The 22,072-nt window shown below is 39.6% G+C and overlaps 1 protein-coding gene across 5 annotated transcripts; it reads right to left on the bottom strand.

Moving 5' to 3' along the window:
* Nucleotides 1–297: 297 nt before the first annotated feature.
* Nucleotides 298–19,620, bottom strand: TMEM196 (transmembrane protein 196). 5 transcript variants are annotated; one of them, XM_063411048.1, is made up of 5 exons: nucleotides 19,230–19,620; nucleotides 7,435–7,491; nucleotides 5,367–5,621; nucleotides 3,394–3,467; nucleotides 298–1,112 (listed from the first exon to the last, which is right to left on the bottom strand). In XM_063411048.1, the coding sequence occupies exons 1-5, from the start codon at nucleotides 19,392–19,394 to the stop codon at nucleotides 1,106–1,108; spliced, it is 558 nt and encodes a 185-aa protein (XP_063267118.1). In that variant the 5' UTR covers nucleotides 19,395–19,620; the 3' UTR covers nucleotides 298–1,105. The 5 variants fall into 5 exon arrangements, with proteins under 5 accessions (XP_063267118.1, XP_063267126.1, XP_063267136.1 ...); XM_063411056.1 differs by having other exon boundaries at nucleotides 19,236–19,620; XM_063411066.1 differs by having other exon boundaries at nucleotides 19,248–19,620.
* Between the last annotated feature and the right edge of the window lie 2,452 nt (nucleotides 19,621–22,072).

The following is a 22,072-nucleotide window of genomic DNA, read 5'->3' as shown; positions in this document are numbered from 1 at the left end:
GCTTCCATTTTTCATGGCTGTACAAACCACTAAGTTCTGCAATAGTTTGGGGTCAGTTAAAGCTGCATACCCGTTGCTTTAATGAACCCCAAACATTATTGTTGGTGTGGAGAATTGCCAGTAACTTCTGACCTTGACCATGACTCTGTTCAGCCTTTATTTTTCTCCTTTCTGAGCTTGCTTCACTCTTTTAGAAACTTTTCAATATATTGTGCTAAACTGCAAGAATGACAGTTCAGCTTTGCAATATCTTCCTAACAAGAGAAAAAACCCAAAAGGTCTCTCTAAAATCTCTGGTTTAGATTTCATTTTATTTGTCATCTTTTATGAACAAATTACGAAATATACCTCATTCACAAATTGGAAATATTTACAATTTCTTTACAACAAGGCATTATTGAGGTTTTGATTCATGGCATTCTTAGAGCATTCTGTCTTTCAAAACAAAGACATCGGTGTTGTTTTCAGCACACTGTTCATTTGCACTCTGGATGTGAAATGGAAGCTTTTTAGAAGAGGAGTTTGCACTCTTTTTTGATATGATCTACTGGGAAAACTGAGGCAGGATGCATTCAAAATGTGAGGAAAGGGACTGTGCAGATGTGTTGCTGTACCATGCCATGATCTGAAGCCATCATATTACACCAGATGCTGCTAAGTGGAGAGGAGAAAGATTCCCCTGAGCCATTCTTCCTCTGCCTTCTCTTTTGAGTGGCCAAATGCAGTTCAGTTAATTTTTCTTCTGATTTTTGAGTCTTCATGAGAATAAGAGTCTTGCAAAGTTTACTATCACAATTCAGAAAGATTATTCAGACAAAAAACTGAAAGAGAATACCCAGGAAATGAATAAATATTGTATATCCGCAAAATGTTTAGGAGACAAATTTTGAACATGGTTCTAAAAGGGAATTGCAACTGTGCTGGTCTGCAGTTGTGACATTTGAGCCATAAAAGCTAAGATAGTTTCATTTTCTTAATTTCTTGGAGTCTTTTTTTTTCCTGAAGAAAATTCTAAAACCACTTCCTTCCATGGAACTTTTAAAAATTTCTTAATATACACTTCCATTATAAATCAGATGTGGGCCGCCATTGCTTAGGTTGTCTGTCATTTCCTAGAACAAGAATAGAAAACATTAATTAAAATTAGAATTATTGTAAGGTGTTCAAAATTCAGTTATCTAAGGTTGTGATGAAATTTGAACAAATTCAGCATTTCAAACATTCAGAAACACTTCACATTTTTATTTAGCTTGATAAGCCTCTTTATAAAAAAAATCAGATTTTTTCCTACATAAATTAGGTACATTTGAAAGCTGATAGACTCATTGATAGTGGTTGAGTTGGACATTACACTCAGACCCCATATGTAGCATTGATGGTATCTGTACAAGATTGTGATGTTGTCCTTTGAAATTACACAACTCAAGCTTGTGTGTTAATCTACAAAAGAATAAAATGGTAGTTAAGTCTGTGTTTCCATTCAAACTCTATCTGTGCTGACATGCTACAAACAGATGCCATTCAATGCTTGCTGAAATAGACATTTGGGAAGTAGATCTGGATCCAAACGGGATCTAAGGGGTTTAACTTCTTGTTTTCCCTTGAGATGGCACTTATTTTAGTTTTCCCTTAATATGCCAGTCTACAATTTTTGGCAGTTCAGGGATTGCTTCTCCAGTGGCAGGTGAGTCATCCCAGAGTGAGCTGACCGGCTCATGAGTCAGAATCCTAAAGCACCGAACCCAGGATTTGTTCGGAGATGGATTTTCCAGTTCTCAAATTGAAATCCAAACAATAACCCCATAGCAGCTAAACATAGAGATGTCTACATTAATTAAACAATTCCCTGATCTTCAAAGCTGCAAAGACACATTGAGTTTAAGGTCGGGACTACCTTATTCGACCAATCCCAGGCCTATTTCATACCAGACTGAATCTGGATGCAAAAATAAGTGATCTGCTGCTTTTGTCCAATGACAGAGAACATTCAGCTATGGCAAGAGGAATGGGTACAGGTGAAAATGCAGCTTGGGCTATTTCTAAAATTCAGATAGGTGAGGTGGAGGTCCCAGTGTTGGACTAGCTCTAAAATAGTTGCATGGTGACCAGAGGCTCTTCTCTGCATGGAAAGATTAAATTCACCTCTTCTTCCTCCTAGGTACACTTGGAGAAAATGTGGAATAAAAGGGATTTGTTTGTCCCACTTCCTGTGGAAGCTTCTGTAAAAAAAGTGAAGTAATATTTGTTGGGCTAGACAGAGAGAGGAAGAGAAAAAGACAGAAAGAAAGAGCCCAACTTTATAGCATAGTAGCTGAGATTCGTGATAAGGAGAAGAAAATTATACAACCTGGTCTTTATTACTAGTCTTACTCTGTCTCTCTCTTCTTTTAATCCACAAAATTTGGCAAGAAGAGACCAGGACTCAGAGTAACATAAAGTTAAAAAGTACTGATGCCTCCTTTCTCAGGTGTTCCCAGCTACATTTTAAAGCAAATCACAGGACTTAATTGTTCCTTTCACAGTTTTTGAAAGAAGGGATGTTCTATTCTTCTCTATAATGTGAGCTTAGGGTTATCAGAACAAGTAGCCTTGCCAATTAATACTCCTGAATCAAGCACTTTTCAGAGAAAATCAGATGTGAAGCTAATTTTGAGTATTTTCTACCACCCAAGTCTCCATTTGCAAATCATGGTGTTGGATGTTTTGGTATTGTGCCTTATTCTCCTCATATATTGAAGGGAAACATGCATGCCTAACACTGGACTATGAATCCCAGTTTGTAGGTTGTCTGGCACTATGATTTGCTTATTTGTGGGTGCCTAACGCCTTTGGTGGATTGACACTGAAGATATCTGTCAGCTGGGAAAGAGACCAAGAATACCAAAGCCATTTAATAGTAACTATCAGTCAGCCATATTTTGATAGTAATGTTCTGTGATAAGGCTACTCATAAGTTTCATTTTGTCAGCTTCATCACCTGAATCGTCTGCAGACATCAGCTATTAGAATATCACCACAGTTTCAGAAAATATCAAAACCCATTTATTTTCCCCAATATTTCTATTTTAAAAAAAGTTAATTGAAAAAAAAATTGCTGGATTCAGGGAATGAAGGAGCACACAGATTAGAGGCAGAGTGATTCAATGGTGGCTACATCCAAATAAGAGTATTTGGATGCCTGTAACTAGGGTGAATATTTTAAATACTCAACTTACTTCCAGATTGCAGCATTCACCACGTAGAGTTATGTCACTACCTGGAAGCACCATTCCTGCCTCAGAGTGACATCACATCATCAGCCAACTTTGGTTAGCTGAAGCTATGACTTCCTCGTAGAGGTGGCCCTTCCTGAAGTGACATAACAACATGGTTGCTCCCTAGTGTTCAGCGTACCTTGGAGGTAACTCTGGTGTCGGGGGAATCACCGGACAGCTGGGCAGGTCGGTTATTTCAATACCCCTCAATCTCTAATATAAATATAACAATTATACAATAAATATAGCACAAACAAATGCACATGCAGTACATGTCTACATTACTGTATATCAGTATAAATATGCAATATAGTCTTATATAAAACACTTCTAAGCTACTTGCTGAATTAGGGTCTAATTTAATGGAAGTTTTTATGTAGACTTCATTAGCTTTTGGGGGCATGCCATGAGCTAGTGTACTCAACCCTGCCATCAGCAGGCAGTCTGTGGGTTGAAAAAGTCCCAAGTCAGGCCACGTGTACATTCACACTTGGCTCTACAGCAGACATGCAGGGAGTCTGCCATCAGTGGGCCACACCCCAGATCTGCTGAGTGTGTGCAATAGGGCTGCTCTGCACATGCATCGTGGCCCTTCACCTAAGATAAGTGGACACCTGGCAGTCCTTGCTGCTAAGTGTCAAAAAGCTCAGCAGGTCAGCAGGCCAGGAAGGTAGGCAGTGAACTACTGTTACACATGGTCATCCTCACCCCAAATTGATAGGGTTGGAGGCTTTTTTTATTTTGAAAGGTTTTTTCTTTCCAAGCTGTTTTTTCTTCCTTTCCCTCTCTTCTCCCATCTTTGTGCTTGTTGAGGGAAGGGTCTCTCTGAAAGTCAATATCTAGCCTTCCATTAGCAAGAACATCATATTTGCCTAATGGATCATCAGAATTCTACTTTATTTTAAAATGAGATGGAAAAATGTATCTCATCTGTTGATTTTATCACCCTGCTTTATGTTACTGTTGTAACCTTTACTATTTAACTTTTTAAAATGTATTTAAAACATCATCTTTTCAAAATATTTCAAACATCCTCTTTTTAAAACAAATTTCAAACATCACCAAAGATTAATTCAGTTTATATTTCTACTTGGAGTCTCATCTCAGTTAAAAAACCAAAGAATAGTTACAAGTAATTTTTAACTGCTATATCATGTTTTTGTGGGGAATCTATTTGCGGGGAAACAAATCTAGAGTCTCAGCGAACTAATCCTTGCTCTGCTCTTCAGAGGTTCAGTAGACAACAGACTCTTGAACTTAACAGTAATGCAGACTTGCATATGGAGGTTTAGTTGGGCAGTCCACTTGACTTTTGTTCTTTTTTCTGTTCATTTCTCCAATGAAAGGCATTGGATAGATACGAAGTCCAAAGGCAAAGCACAGGGTTACAGTGAACACTTAACTCCTCAAATATTATTCAGATCTGTTAAGTCAAGGAGGTGATTTCAAGAATTTCATTCCATTAATTGTTTTGATCCTATGTGCTCAGCTTTGGGAGCTTCAGTTTCACCACCTAATTATGTTCCTACACACCTTGGTAGGCTTCCTGTTAATACAGAAAGAAAGTAAATGCTCACTGCTGCAAATGGGACCAGTTTCATTTAGGTGTCTAAACATGCCCTTAGATGCTTAGGTTAAGTCACCTATTTTTGTGAACTCTGGCATTTCTGTTTAAATAACCTAATTTATAAGCTGAGTACTTGGGAGAGGAAGAAATTGATTAAATCCTGGAAGCATGCAATGATGTGGTTACAGAAAGCTTTCTGTGCTTATTTTACAGTACAATACATGATAATTCATATTAATAAGGCTTCCAATTATTTAGGAAGTGCTATATTTAGCAGCTAAGCTCCTGAATAGCTATACAATGGAATTATGCTGAAAATGGATGTACTTCATTGAAATGGATGTACTGCAAATATACAGTACCTAAAAATAGCTCCATTTAATGCAACATAAGAAAGCTTACACAGAATGGCAGCATTTCATTTTCCAGAAGCTCTTTCTCTCATAAAACTGAAAACTGAATACATCTTTTATCAACTGTAAACATTAACACATACAGTAACATTTCAGCAGAAGCAGAACAATAAGGAAGGACACACAACTCACTTTTTCTGCCATTTCATGGGAGTGATGCAGTGAATGTTCCCTTTCTGAGAACATTCGCCTTTGTTCATAGCTGGCTAGCCGACAAGTGAGCCATGAAGAAAGGGTGCAACCACCGATTCCAATGCATGCAAGAGACATGGAGGCAAGATGCAAAGAATAGAGAGCAGATGACTTCTTTGTCAGAGCACGAAGAAATTGAAAATTTAAGATTCCTCCTATTAGTCCACAGATGCAACAGGCAGAGAAAAGTATCATCTGTCAGGAGAGACAAGAGAGGTTATGTCACAGTAATATTTTTCAGAGATGGATTAATGCATATAAAATATGAGATAACCATAGTTCAATTTTTTCATAGCACCATTGACTGCAAAATACTGCACAGACACTTGTTTTTAGCTCTCTTAACTCCCACATTGCTCCAAGGGAATGTATTACCTTCTGGTATACAAGAGTTAAGATTGATGTTGCATGTAAAAAAAAAGTTGGGTAAAATGAGTAAGTTAAAACCTATTCAATGGAAAGACTGCTAGAACACAAAAGTGATTTCCAACTGTTCATGCAAAACAGTAACATGACAGAATGTGTTGTAATATTCTATTGTGCAGTTTATCAGCCTGCCTCAGGAGTGAATGCCTCGTGTATTTGTAGTGAATGTCTTGCTTTGTGTGCATCCTGACTGGGTCTCCTGCTCAATTGTAATTTATCTGCTATAGTCAGATAGCAGATTGGAGGCCTTCTGCAGCTTTTGTGGGGTCTTTGGAAGTGTTCAAGGTGAATGTGCTGGTCAAAGAAGCAAAAGCAACAACAAAGAAATCTGATGCTGCTTTACAGAAGGTCAGTTTGGTGACTATATGGTTGGTTGGTTGGTTCGGTTGATTTTAACTTAACTAAAGTGTTCCTGTGAATTTTAGAAAGCTGTGAAACAGGCTGCAATCAGTGAGACATTTTAAAATATCTCCTATTGCTTTTAATCACAAAGATGTTACACTGATTCAGGATGCACATTAACCTCAAACGATTCAGGGGCAAAAGACCTTATGGAGACAGTGTTAAATGATTGTCTTATTACTTCCCTTGATACTGCTGACCTGTCAGATGATGATGATCTAGATGGGCCTTAAATGTTTCTCGATATGGCTTTGTATATGCACTTACCTACTGTGGTAGCAAAAATTTAGGGAGCCTTACAGGCTACTTGTGTACACATCTCGGATGAGATTTTCATCAGGAATGTGGCACTGAGGATGTGGATGCAGTCCACTGGAAAGTGACTATTCCATGAAACCTCCGGAACAGAGGGCTTTTAGAAACTGGCTATAATACACAGGTTTTAAGAAATGGGACTGTCATTTTCACAGAGTTTAGGATAACTCATTGATATTAAAAAATAATTGGAGAGAACTTTTGACTCTCATCACACTTACACTTGTTTTATGTGACTTTCCTCAGCATGTGGGAGAATAATCAAGCAGACAGAAAATTTGAACTGACATTATCACTTAAAATAAGATCATATCTTTAACACAGATTTCTGCTGTGACCTGTTGAGTAATAACACCATTTTCCTGCAGTCAATAAATGACTGTACCCTAAGAGACATCTTGCATCACTTTAAAACTTACATACATGTGTTTCCAATTGCTAAAAAAACTTGTTAAATGCTTAACAGCTATGATGTCTAGAAACAAACTTGGTCAGCAGCCTTATTGAGATGGCAACCCAGTGTTGGTTTTTGAAGGAGAGAAGATACAGTCCAGTGACGTTATTGAGAAGCATTTATTGACTTGACATAGATCTGTGTCAAGTGATTTGTGATTGAATTTTATCCAGATACAGATAAAAAGGGATGTATGGCTTAAATAGCATGACCTACATAGGCCATTTCAGAACTGCCTTGTTTTTTATGGCTTCCCAAAGTGCTGATTGCGTTTTTTAGATTGCCAACTTGTAATTTTTCTAATTGTTTATCAAAAATCCTTGGATGCAGAAGGCCCCCAATAAAGAGTTCAAATGAGATAAGTAAGCCTTTCAAATACTTATGTGTTATAGATGCAGTGGAAAAACTTACAACAAGTCCAGATTTTTTTTTGGCGCACAATATTCCACATACGCCGCAAAGCAGGAACTGCAAAAAACAAGAAACCAAACAATTACTTCATCATTTAAGGTATGAAGTTCAAATCCCATTGTATTGCTGCAGTGGTGACCACAGTTTAGGCAGTCGTTACAGTTGTCAGCATTTTTGTTACAAACCTTATGTTTCAGGAGACTGTAACTCAACCATAAACATTCTTATCAGATAAGAAGCTGGAATGAGAAGTCCAAGTGACCATGATAAGTCATGAGAAAAGAAAGAAAATCTGAACTTTAACCTGCTTGGGTAGACAAGTTGGAAAAAAAATCCCCAGTGTTGCAGCCATAAAAATGCCTTTTTACTGTTTTCTCTTTCTCTCAGAAAAGTTTAGCAAGGTACTAACCAGTGATTCAAATCATCTACTTCTAAGCATAGCATAGGGACTTAATGCCCTGATCCTACCATCTGAACCACTGAGGGATCACATATGGATCGTTGTCTTCAAGACAGTGGAACTCTAGGCAATGGTATAATTCAGTCATGTCCGTGGGTGCAGGTGTAAATATGAGTACATCTGTTGGTGTGACTACTCTGGGCATGCAGAAAGATCTGTTTCAGACTCTTGATAGCCCAATTCACAAGAAGGTATCTGTACTTTTTTTTTTAAAGTCATTCCCTCACACAAACTGATCTGCTAATTGTATCATCATGCATTAGGCAAAAATTAATTACCAAAACCAGAAAAGTGTCTACCAGCTTATAAAAATAGATGATAATGCTTAATAGTGACCTCTATCAAAGACTGGTGATGTCTTCTTTTCTCTTTTTCCTCCTACTGAAAAGTTTAATGAGGAAAACAATGAATAGTCCCCAGGGGAGCAGTCATGGTAGGAACTGCAGTAGTTATATGACAGCAATAAGGCCTTCTCCAGGTATTAGCAATATTATCAAAAGATTTCATTGATACCTCATAAACTCCTTTATTAAGAAATCTATGCTACTTATTTTCAATAAAGATAACTCTACTCCCCCATTGGGAAGTAATTTTATGGATTTTCCACACTATTTTTGCATTCAGATGGTATTTCTAGCAAAAGGCTCTGCTTGACCCTGATTTAGAATTAAATCACATAAAAAGACCTGGCTGTTACATAAGAAATTAAAAAAAAAAAAAAAAGGCAAGCCAAAAACCTAAGAGTTTCTATGCAGCATTCAGGGTCTGTGTAATATATCCTAGGTATTTCCTATTTACAGTCTAAAATTTGCAGCTTCACTATTTCAGTTGACAAGTTGCTTTAACTCATAGTTTATCTCTTTCTAACTAAAGTAGTTCTTGTGTATAGCTAAGTATAAGCCTTGAGGTATCTTTTTACTCTGAGTAAGACCATGCAAACAGTTCCCCATAATGAATGTGGATAATTTTTTTTAATATTATGTACCTTTACAGTAAGCATGGAATGTGAATTTAATGCCAATCTGATTATGGAGAGGGCTGGGTCATGTGGACCATGGTGCTGAATGGCTCAGGACACACCAGAACACACAACTGGTAGTTGCTACTAGAACCCACTGACTGGAATAACAATAAAACAAAACAAATCACCAGGGGCAATGCTCCTTCTGCACCTTTCCCACAGGCAAAGATTTCAGCTCATCACATCTGCTTTGTAAGTGTTCCCTCAGGCTTTCTGTGAAGTTTTGGGGTTTCACTCCCAGTCGTGCCATTGCATTGCATTCAACTGAAGGCATGCTTAAGATTTTCACATATCATGTTTGGTATGTCTCAAAATGCAGAAACCTCAAATGAAATTTGTTGAAGACATCTTTATAATTAAGTTCTATTCAGTCAGACTTGATAAAGTTGATTAATAGTATGTTTTGTCTCTCTAGTGGTTGAATAGGAATGAAAGGAAATTTCTGTATATAGAAAAATTAATTAGAGTTGGAAGATATGATCATAGATTGTTTTAACTTGTTAACTAGTTTTAAAAACTGTGGGCTTGATCATTTACCATGAAAGCTGAAAGAATATGAAAGAGAAGGTCACCTGATTTTTTCAGGAATGCTTTAATTCTGCTCCAGTTTGAGTCAATGAAGCTAATCTGTGAGCCCTAAGGTACCAGCCTCTCAAAACAAGGGTGACTATTACATTTAAAGCATCTGACTACCTGGAGTAAAGGTCTGGATGCAGTAGTTAAATGTACATTAAGTTTGCTAATGATACCAGACTAGTGGAGATACCATGGGCTCTGTTAAATGTAGAGAAGCCTTACAGACAGATGTGAACAGACCTGAGAGCTGGGCAATCACCAACAACCTGAAATTTAACAAGAGCAAGTGCCAAATTCTGCACCTAGGACAGTGTAATCCTGGTTATACATAAATGTTGGGTGTCAAGAGATTGAAAAGAAGCCACAGAGAAAGAGATCTGAGCATCTGGCTTGATGGCAAATTGAATGTGAGTCAGCAGTGCCCTGGCAGCAAAAAAGGCCAGCATGCCCTGGGGTACATCAAGAACAGCATCACCAGCTGGTTGAAGGAAGTGATTGCCCTGCTCTACTCTACTCTGGTGCAGCTCCTTCTTGAGCACTGTCTGCTGAGTTGGATGCCTCAGTACCAGAAAAGCATCAAACTATTAGAGTGTATCCAGAGGAGGATGCCCAAGATGGTGAAAGGCCTCAAGGGCAAGACTGACAAGGAGCAGCTGAGGTCACTTGGTTTGATCAGACTGAAGAAGAGAAGGCTGAGGGGTGACCTCTACAGTCTACACCTTTCTCGAGGCAGGCAGTGGAAAGAGAAGTGCTGATCTTATCTCTTTGATGATTAATGACAGGGCACAAGGAAATAGAGTGAAGTTTCATCAGAGGAAGGTTCTTCGCTGAGAGGGTGGTCAGTCACTGGAACGGGATCCCCAGGGGAGGGATCATGGCACCAAGTCAGTCAGAGGTCAAGGAGCACCCTGGATGCTGCTATTAGTCATATGATTTAGTGTTAGGTAGTCTTGCAAGAAACATGGAATTGTACTTGGTGATCTTTATGGGTCCCTTACAAGTTAAGAAATTCTACGATTTTAAGAAAATATTGTATTGTGTCATGTATACTCTGTATGTATTTTCTCTCTCAACATCTACAGTATTTGTACATATAGGCAAGGAATAACATGTTCCATAGTTAAAAAACTAAAAGAGTTCTTTGTATTTTAACTCAGAGGAATTGGATATTCATGCTTCCTCCACCAGGATTCACCATGGATCTTTCTGTTTAATCTTGAGGTCATGCCAGAGTTTTATAATCTGTATGGCCATGAGATAAACACGTTGTGAAACTGAATGCACTCAAGTGCCTGCTTATGTTAAAAATCTTGGAAGAAAAGCATTCGGGCAGTAGCAAAGGATTACTGTTATTTAGGTTAGGTTTGTTTGTTTTTTTTAAGATGACAGTGTATTGCGTTCATAGAGAAAAGGCTTGCCCAAAACCTAGTATGAATATTTATTTATGTCAGCAGGCATTTTGCAATTTAAACCAATGGATGACTTTGAGCCACAGGGTCAGGCAATTATACTTCATGCAAAGCTTTGAAACTTATGAGCCAAGTTTACCACTCTCTTCTAAAGCTGATTCACTGGAAACAGTGGAAACATGCTGTATGAAGAGTACTAGTAATACCCATGGCCCAGAAACACTGCTCATGTAGAGTTTCTTTGGCTAAGCTTTTCAATGTGGAGACTTCTAGAAAGGTTAGGATTTCAGTGGGATATTATGTGATTGACTCTGTTCTCTGCTTTTTGATAGCATAGAAACTTAATACTTTTTTATTATTATTAATTTTTTTGGTTGTGGCGCTATAGGAATGGCCTGTAAAATTTTTGATGTCTCAGTGTTGTGATCAGCAGTAGTGAAAAGTGGATGGGAGAAACTACACTAGTTCTTTGTAGCAGAAAAACAATGCAGTAAAAATCAGATTGAAAGTGTCTTTTATTTAGAATCTTCTATTTTATAATGCTGCCAACTGGAATACAGCCATCAGGGGTTCTGTTGTCTTGACACTCTCTGTTCTTGGCTATCCTGAAAACTTCATGTCAGTATGTCATAACAGTAAAACTTGTTTTGTAACTGCTGAACTATTCTGAACTACAGTTTACCCTTGACTAAATAACTCTGTCATGGTGAGGACTTGGCCCTTTCCACTAGATCATCGATTATCCTTAATCAGTTTTTACCAGCCAATCTCATGGTCTCTTTAAATGTAGTTATATTTTGTAACCATGTATTTTCTAACCATGTAACCTAACTTACCTGAGCTAACTTTTGCAAACAGACTTATACTGAAAATAAAGTAAATCAGGAGTGGACAAGGAATACATCACTGAAGATAAGCTTCTTGTAAAAAATGCTCAGTTGTTGAAGTGTTCACAACTCATGCAGAGAAAAAGGCTAAAACATTTCATTAAGGATCAGCTAAGCTAATAAGCCCTACAAAATGCCCTGGAAGACAGAGAGGGAACTTCAGCTGGAACTTTTTTAAACAGATGTCTCATTGTTGGACTTACATTTCAATTCTTATTCATAATAAAAAAAAAAAACCAACATAAAATGCTAAAAGACTGAAAGGCTTAAAAACCTGCATAGATTGCAAATTACACGCTGACCCTATTGATTATAGGGTTACTTTTGGTTGCAGACTTCTTCATACCTCCTGTGCATACGTGATGTTTTGCCTCAAGACTAGCAGAGAAATCATGTACTGAAACTGTTGTTGCAAGTCCAGAGAAGGGCCAGGAAGCTGGTAAGAGGGCAGGACCACCTCTCCTAAGAAGGTAGGTGGAGAAAGTTTGGGCTGTTCAGCCTGGAAGGAGAGAAGGTTCAGAGATTCACAGATTGATGGAATATTCTGAGTTGGAAGTGACCCACAAGGATCATTGGATTTGAGTGGAGACTTCATAGCAACCTTCCAATGTCTGGGAATTTGGAGAGGGACTATTCATCAAGATCTGTAGTTACAGAACAAGGAGTAAAGAGGTAATTGGAAGAGGGGAAATTTAGACTAGGTATTAGGATGAGATTCATTACTGGGATGGTGATGAAGCACTGGAACAGGTTGCCCAGAGAGGCTGTGGATGACCAAACCCTGTTCAAGGCCAGGTTATACAAGGCCTTAAGCAACCTGATCTAGTAGGAGGTGTTCCCACCCATGGCAGGGACAGCTGGAACTAGATGATCTTTAAAGTCCCTTCCAATCCTTATTGTATGATTCTGTGATTCTATGAGGTTGAGAATGTATCATCAAGTAATAGACAGGGGCATAACCCCTCTTGGGTGAATAGTAAAAAATCCAAAGAAAGATACTACAAAGAACAAAAGCTACTTAGAGATTGAGTGCCTCAATGCCACTTTCAGAGATGATTCACCATGGACCCACCAAAGTCAGAGTTGCTCTGACAGCACCAGTGTGATTGCAAGGTGATGCAGTAGTGTCTGTCTGTGAGTTTTTGACATTCACACTGCAGCAGTACCTGCTAATGGTCCATATGCATATTGGAAAATGTCTCTTTTTGTCTGTTGTATTTTGGAAAAGAAGCCCAAAGACCTCCCAGAAAAGGGGAATGTTTATTTTGAGACTGCTTTAATTTACCTTATATTGAATATTGCCTTAAAACAAAACCCCAGATCCAAAATCCCATAAATTTTGGCAAGAAGGCTAAAATCTCCATTTATATTCAAGTTCTGTGGTTTGGATCCATCCCTATTTCATATTTTCTGGAAAAAAAGACTTGGCTTATTTTACTTCCTTCTGGAAAATAGCTACTTTCTCCCTAGTAGTCTGAAAAAAAAGATTCAGTTTTAGTTAATCTGCAGGAAGCCAAAGATTTTATTCTTTCCACCATGCAGAAGAAAAGGAACTATTTTTATTTTACATCTTGAAGCTAAGAAGCCTTTCTGTCTTATGTTTGGAAAAGGCAAAATCAATGATGAGTATAGTTCCCTTGAAAAAATGAAAACTGCACATTGAAAAATTTCCTGGACACAGGCTGAACAAAATAGTAGAGAAAACCTGTTGAATATCAGGACAGCTTGATCCCTGGTCATTGCTTATGACAAAAAAGTCAGCTAAACTGTATACACTGCATGGAAAGTCCTCTGTGGGTCATTCATATGTATCTGATGAAACAGAGAAAGTGAAATTATTCCAAAATGGAATATAACACAGTGAAAATGCAAGTGTATCATACCAATTCAAATGAGACTGTACTTGGAAGACTAAATGATCAAGACAGAATTAACAGCTTCACTTTTATCTACCCTTGCCAGGTAGTAAACTAGAAAATTCTGTGTTTTACACTAAGGCTGCTTAAGCATGTGACTTCCAGGACAATAATCAGGAATTTGAAATTAGTAATATAAAGAAAAAAAGATTCTATTTAATAATGTTGTTTCAACTCCATACAAATGAGAAAAAAGCTTAAATCCCTAATGGATGAACTAAGCAGAAGAGATATCTCTAATTGTAACTCTTATTCAAAGCAGTATTTCAGAGTAAGAATTAAATTTTCTCAGCGCAGACATAAAATCTATTCACGACAACAAAGACATCAAACTAAATAAAAATTACAACAGGCAAGAAGATCAAGCCTAGGTACCAGGTTTGCCTATTACCTCCACAGAGAAACATAATAATAATCTTTTGCAAAAGGGGGATAGAAACTTCTAATGATGTTGTCCCATGCAAGTGATTGTGGGAACAGGAATGTCTAGCTGGCTGAAAGGCATCCAGACACAGAACCAGAGGCAACAGCATTGCCAAAACCCAACCTTGTATCCCACCAAATCTGTCGTGCTGAGAGGGGAGGCTCTGTTATAACTGAGGCACAGTGATAAATCATGTCTAATCTGAGCCAGTACCTTGTCTGGCAGTGTGCAGTTGGCTCTTATCAGATCAGGTGCTGCTCCACTTGCCACTGATTTAAGCCATATGCAAGCAGTTTAAATTCCATCCCAGTCCTTGTGATTAGCGTTTCTACTCATCTGGTTATAGACCTACAGAGATGCTTTAAAAATGGGAAATGGTTTTCAGACACAATCAAGGAAATTAGGAAGTATGTTTCTGAATTGAAAATTTACCTGACATCAGTGATTTAAAAAACCCTCCATCCATCTCTAAAAATATCTCAATTGTCAGTGCAAAATAATAATGTTTACTTTTTCTTTGTTTAGAGCCTATCAGAATAACAAACAAAAATAATGGGGTTTTGTTTGTTTTGTATGAAGTATTTGGTTTAGACTGAGACTGCTTACATCTCAAAAAAGTAATAAATTAAAGATTATTCCCTGCAAGTGAACTAAAGTCTTATCATAGCGAAACATATGCTTAAGTCAGTCTATATTCAACAGATCCTCTAAATACAACCCAGCTACATGGACCATCTTCCAGGCTGGTTTGTGCCTCTGGAGTCTCTGAATGACAAAGAAAACCTACTGAAAGACCTCAGCTGAATTCACTGAATTGTCCTGGCTCCATGCAAGGCAAGGAGCTTCCACCCTTGGCATGTCCTTCCCCATCTATAGGTAGAGAACTCTTTCCAGCTTCTACTGAGCTCACTCAAAGTCCTGTGATTCATTTCATCACGAGCAGGAGCCAGACTGAAATATGGTCAGTTTGATGAAAATGCAATGCATATGTTAAAATAAAGTAGAATCACATCTGCATTTTGTCTTCATGTGAAACAATAATGTGATTTTTTAAATGTTGTTTTAAAAAAAAATAGTTTGACTGTTCTTTCCAAAGGAAACTTGGCAACAGTAAAATCTAGATGTAAAATGTAGTGGTTTAAAATTGTAGGCCACGAGCATTGATTTAACAGTCTAAAAATGTTTTCTTGCTCTGGGAAAGTCCATACAGACTGACAGTTTTTGTTTTCCTTCAAATCTTGGATTAAAAAAATTCTGAAGTAATTTAAATCAAATATTTCAAGTGCCACTTTGGAACAAATTTCTGTAGCCAACTGCAGATTTTTAATGGGCAGGCAGACTTCCACTGTGATAAAATCACAAATCATGGAAACAATAATTCTGCCTCTATCTAAACAGAGGCAAACAGACCAACATACAGAAAGTGCATATCTCTCAAATACATTCAGATATTTGCCTTTATAAAGGCAGAAATTATTACTCTTGAGGGGCATAGCCATAAGTGAATGATCGAGTATCTCTCTCACATATGAAGATAGATGGCAGGTTTGTCTAAAGATGTGGCTTTTGTCTCTCATTCTCTCTCTGTGTGAGGGAGACTCATTTACAGCACGGATTTATTTGCCACTGCAGTATAAATGAGGATTAGAGCCATACACATGTGTGTGTGTGAATATCTCTTCACTACACGCAGTGATCGTGATGAAACCACTATGTTCTAAATATAGATGGGGAAGTGTGTGACTATTAAAAAAAAAAATCTGTGAATACTTTTTGGTTGATTATCTTTGACTTTTGTTTGTGCAAAAGCCTTTGCTATGGATGCTGTCATTCTTACTGTGTTATTGTTAGTGGTTCAGCGTTCTCATTGGATGAATTATTCTATGGTACGTCATATAACTGAATTGGAGTGGTAGATTTCAGAAATATCCCTGAGTCTCTGGAAACAAAGAAATCTGGGAGACACTGATTGCAGCCTGTAGAGTAGTTTATCCCAATACAAACATAAAAAACAGAAAGAAAATTCAGATATCAACAACATGTGAACTTTAGGGTATTTAGGACTGTTTTCATTGTGGGTTTGTTTTTGTTGGTTTTTTTTTTTCAATTTAACAGCCATGGCCTATTTTAAAAAGAACAGATTGGTGATGATGTAAACTGGATAGTTGTCTCCACATGCTCCAGATAATTTGAGAAGACAGTCACACCTTCAGTTGTTTTCTTATGGCTACTTTTTAAACAACTCATACTGTCTTAATCCAATTCAACTCCAATGAGAACAACAGGTTTGAAACTTCTTTTTCCCATTTTATGTATTTTTTGATAAAGACTAAGCTTACAAATTCTTCATTCTGGTGTAGTCTACTTTCCCAGGCTTGCTTATACATATGCAGGGCATGCAATGATCAGGGTACTTCAGCCCATGCTTAACTTCACTTGTATCCATAATGCTATGGATGAAATTCACGTGGTTAAAATTAGGTGCGTTAGTAAATAATCTGTCTGAATGGAGGCAGTGAACAATAAGAACAACTTTTTTTAATTGAAAAGCTAATGTTCATCAAGTGCAAAGCATCATAGGGAGGCTTGAAGTATAGAAGATAGAATGTGCATGATTTTTAAGATGCCCAAATTTTAGGAATTCAGGTTAAGGTTTCCATGGTGATGCTATCTTCATCTACTTCCTTATGAACTTGGGTCTCTGCTGAGTTCCACCCACATAAAAGGATAGAACAGGGTCAAAGGTTTTCTGTGCATTTCCAAGTAAATTGCAACAGGAGGAATGACACTGCTCAACCTAAGTGTTTTGTATCTTAACATGTCAAAGAATTAGTTTTTCTTTAACGTTCCCTTCTTCTCCTTAGTGTTCACTTCTCAAAGGAAAATCCTGATGCAAGAGTGTGAATTGGGAAAAAACCCAGTATTTTATGCAAGACATATCCTTTAATACAGGCAACACAAGCTCAGTGCAAGCTACAGTGAGCAGAAAGGAGGCTGATGCCACTTCTGCAGCAGGACAGTCCTAAGGATAGTTCAAACAAACCTTTGTCCAGTTGTTTAAATTTGAAACTAGTTACCCATGGCCCTAAGACTCCCTGGAGAATGGTAAATCTCTGGCTCCTTTCTTGGCCTGCCTGCCTCACCTGCTAGTCTTCTGGTCAGAAGAATGCAACCTAACAATTTGAACTGCTGGAGGAGTACAAAGACAGTGGTATAATAGTAAAAATTTAAACCACAGACATCTAGTTCGAGGAAAAGTCAGCCTTTAGAAACATGTCACCCCACTCTGCACATCCCTTTGGTTTTCTCATTTCCTCTGCTACATGAAACATAAGCTTCTTGCTTCCACTTTGCATTTTCTTTGAGGCCTCTCTCTGCCTATTCAACCTGCAGTTTTTGCTCAGTTCCCAGCACTTGATGTCAGACTCTGCTGGCTCTGGATGAGGGCATCCTTTGCCCACTTATTACATTTGCAAACAAGTCCCTTTGGGTTACCTTCCATGCCTCTGCACTCACATATGAGAATAATTTCCTATAAACATTTGCAAAACCCCTTTACTCTCCTCTGTCTTATTCCTCTCTAAAACTCTGCCAATGAACAGCTCTAAATTAGCCAGACTGCTGGTGTGTTAATGCAACCACCTGTTATACCATTCAGTTTGGGTTTGTTTTTTTTCTTCATACTTGCTTACACTCTTTTACACTGTATCTGTCTCTTACTATGATGATAATGTTCTTGGAAGCCAACATCTAACATAATAGACTCTTAATCTGTGCCTAGTACAAACTCTGAGGTAACAGCATAAAAATGAATGAGGCAGTTATGCAGGAAATGTGCATCGTCATGAAATGATATCAGCTGTGATAGCACTGTCACAAAATACAATCACTGCATAAAATACTGATCTCACTGACTGAACAAAGCTCTTTGACCTCAGTGAAACAGAGGGAATTGATCTTTGCCATTAAATCTTCAGATAGCCAGAAACATTCTTTTTTGAAGTGATTTTGATAATATCATTACCTGTTGGCCTGGCAATATCATTACCTGTCTGACCTAGTCTTCATTTTCATTTCTCACCTACCTGTTCTGCAGTGCAGAATTATATGTGTATTTATATACTGCCAAAAATATTTATCACTGTTGTCAATAATGAATAATTATTGACAATGGGACTATTACATGAAGTACTTTGTCTGAATGAATCTATAAATTAGAGGAGGTTATGCTGGTGAATAATCAAGAGTCTTTTACATTTATCATGTTATCTGAAGCAAAGCAAACAATCCTTTTGGAAATCCTGCTGTACAATAGAAGCTGGCCAAAACCAGCTTTGGACTTCAAAAATGCCCACTCATGTTTAGACTGAATATTCAGCATTTCCTATTCTTTGTTTAATAAATGTAAATAAACATTTGGAGGAAAATTCTTCCTAGAAACATGCATATCTCAAACTGGAAAAATAAGAAACATTTTTGGGTAGGGAGAAATGCTCTGTGATATGACCATACTGATTCTATTAACCTATTACTGGATTTTCTTTTTTTTTTTTTTCGTTTTACAAGAAGCTCAGGGCACTCGGTACATGAGAACATCCTTCTCCTTTTCCTTCCCAATGCCTCTTTCTATTTTTCCTCCAAAAGCTTAGGGTTCAGTGGCACACGCTTGACATTAATTTAAAGCACCTTTTGTCAGTCTCCTCATCATGGACAGGGCTGTTCTTTTTAAAAAGCAAAACTCACAGTCAATTTAAAGACCGTAAGCTGTGGCCCGGGTTTCACGCGAAGCATCAGGCTTTCCCAGGTGTGAGGAGGGGTTCAGAGAAAGTTCAATTGATCACAGCAAGACTGGAAAACGGAAAGCAGCGAGGAAGAAGAGGTCTCCCCCCGCCCAACACACACATCTGTCCCGGCCGTGCCTCCCGCTCGCCCCACGACTCCGCAGACCGTACCCCACGCACATCGAAAATGGACCCGGCGCGGTCGGCGCAACATGCACTCGCGGGAGGGAAGGGGAGGGAAGGGAAGGGGAGAGGGGATGCCTTCGCACGGTCTGATCATCACCATAAAGAGTTAAAGAGAGAGTGAAATGGCTAACGTACACACACCCCGCTCCATACCGGAGAAGAGTCTCCCAGCTGAGGTTTATGCTCTGTGAGGACCAGGCTGAAACTGACCGCCCCCACGGCCACGCTGGACACCCCTAACCCTATCTCCAGCACGGAGAGCACCAGGAGGCTCCCGATGATCTGGCTGCTGGTGCACATCTTCCCTCGGTCATCCTTCCTTCCCGATCAGCCGGGGAAACCGCGCATCCTCCTCCTCCTCCTCGGGCGCTCCCGCGGCCCCAAGTCGCCCCCAAACTTTTCTTCCTTCGCCGGCAGCCGGGGCGGAGCGGCGCATCCGCGGCCGCTGGGCGCAGCCGAGGGACGGCGGGGCGGCCCCGGCGCCGCCGGGCCCCGCGCAGGCAGCGCCGCGCCGGCCCCGAGCGCGCTCCCGGGCGCGGCCCCGGCGCGGCCCCGGCGCGGCCCCGGCGCGGCCCCGGCGCGGCCCCGGCGCGGCCCCGGCGCGGCCCCGGCGCGGCCCCGGCGCGGCCCCGGCGCGGCCCCGGCGCGGCCCCGGCGCGGCGGAGCTCTCCAAGGTGCCGAGCCGGCGGTGGGTGCGCGGCTCCGCGCTCCTAAGGGCTGCGCCTCCGCCGGGAAAGTCGACCTTGTCCGCTCTCCTGCTGCGCTCTCATTGGAATGACCTCACCGGGATTTTTCCCACCCCTCCCTTCTTGTTTCTCTCCCCCTTCTCTTCCAGGGCTGAGGGGCGGGGGGTAGAGGAGTGTGGCGAGCCCAGCCCGGTGATACTTATGTATGAATCCAGACCCAATGCACGGCAAGGCGCACGGCAGCCCCGCCCCAGGGCCACAGGCAGGGCACCTTCCCCGGCCCTCCCCCGGCGCGTCCCCCTCACCTCCGCCGTCCCGGGATGGCAGCCGCAGGCGGACGCCCGAGAGGTGACCCTTCTCCGAGTGGGGGTCTGCAGGCCTCCCTCCTCCCAGGTGCTGCTGTCAAAATTCAGGAGGAAGCTCGTCTTCCTGTTGTATTAGTAAAAGGGCTGGAGTGTGCTGTGTCTCGCCACTGTAAAACTCTGCTCTTCTGCAAAACCCTACTGCCAAAATCGGCGATTTCTGTAGCCATTCCTGTCACTCGCAATGGCAAGAACTGTATCAGTCCCAAAGCAAATAAGCAATAAAGCAAAACAGAACAAGAGATTCAGGGCTGCTGCTTGAGCCACGCTGGATTGCTTGGTACCAATCTTTACTACTGTGCCTGAGATACAGAGAACGCTTTGCCACTCTGACTACAGTTTTACAATACAGATATGTTGCACAACATGGTAACACACAGACACTCAATCTAGCACCTTGGCTTTCCTAAATATGGATCACCAACATTGGGATATTTACCTTAACAAGAGGGCAAAATAACTACATAGACAATTATATCTCCCAAATCTATACCAGGATTCAAAAATATTAGCATCCTGTGGGATTTAATTATTCCCTCTATATACAGGCTATTTTTTTATTCTTATACGAAATCTTTCCCCTTATCAAAAAATCTACAATTCTTAACCTGTGTCTAAATCCTACACTCAGATGTCAGAATCCGTTATGGCAGTCTGGACTTGTTCAGTATTTCGTGGTGCAACTTGGTAGCAAGACCATACTATTAGCAAGGTCCTGACTAAATATTTTTCTTTGGACTTTACAACTTGTCTTGTGTTTTGGGAATAAGTGTTATATACACTTGAGAAGATTGCATCCACCATTACAGGCCAGAATTTAGTTCTCATTTGTAGAAATCTTCAATACCTGATTGCGATGAGTGGAGATAGACTGGCATCAAAGTGTGTCACCTTACAGTGTTTATGCTTTTTAGGTACCCAAGAGTAAGAGTAAGAGATCCTAAGACAGGATCTTAATAATTTCTAGTTTAAAACTTTATCTGTTTCCTGTTTTCTCACACTTTTCCCACTTCACAGAAGCAGAACAGTTGACTACATCTAAAGGAAAGTTCTGTTATAGTTAAAGCTGAATTGCCCCTTTTCATTTCTTACGTTTTAAATGGTACCTGACATCTCTTATCATTAAAAATCAAGGCACAGCATAAAAGTTCCTAAGCTACTATACTTATGTAGGAGGATGGAGAAAGCACAGATTTTCAAGTACCCACATGGGTGTAGGAAGGTGTTTCTGCAATGACAGTATCCTTATTATGTCAGATTGTTATAAACGCTGAAGTGTACTAAGGTACAATGATTTTACTGCTCAGAGTATATTTTACCAGCTCTTTAAAATCCAGTGGTGATAAGAGGAGAATTGCATAATGGCAGATATAATTAATATATTTAATGCTTGCAGCCAGATAGAGAGCCTGTCACATCAGAATAGAGCTCATGTGACAGAAATAAGATTTCCATAAACAGCTTGTTTTATGTAACATTTCCACTTCAGTCATAATAAGCTGTCAGAAAGATGGAGGGAAAGAGACCTTGTGAAAAGTGTGCCCTACATGGAGATCACTTCATGCAACAATTAATAAAGCAGAGGTATAAAACTGGAGTCCAACAGCAGGACAGGAAGTGCCCTGGGTGCCTGCTCTCTAATCAGCAGGCTACAGAGAGGTGAAGAGCTAAGCAAGACCTCAGCCAGAGTTAATAACTGCTCAGGAGGAGCACTCTTTCAAATAAAGACAGGAAGGAAATGTAAAGTTCTAATCACTACCTTTTAAAATGAAAAGATACAGTCTTTGTCCATGTAACTTGTGTTTATTTCTACTATAGTGCTGCATTATCATTATGTGCTAATATATACAATTAACTTTACACATGGGACTATTCATGCATACATTTCAGCACATGCTTACATCTTCGCAGCATTAAGTTAACTGCTTGC

The sequence above is a fragment of the Prinia subflava genome, chromosome 1 (assembly GCF_021018805.1).
Source record: "Prinia subflava isolate CZ2003 ecotype Zambia chromosome 1, Cam_Psub_1.2, whole genome shotgun sequence".
Taxonomy (NCBI): Eukaryota; Metazoa; Chordata; class Aves; order Passeriformes; family Cisticolidae; genus Prinia; species Prinia subflava.
The sequence above is the reverse complement of the archived record's forward strand: the minus strand, read 5'-3'. Positions and strand labels throughout refer to the sequence as shown.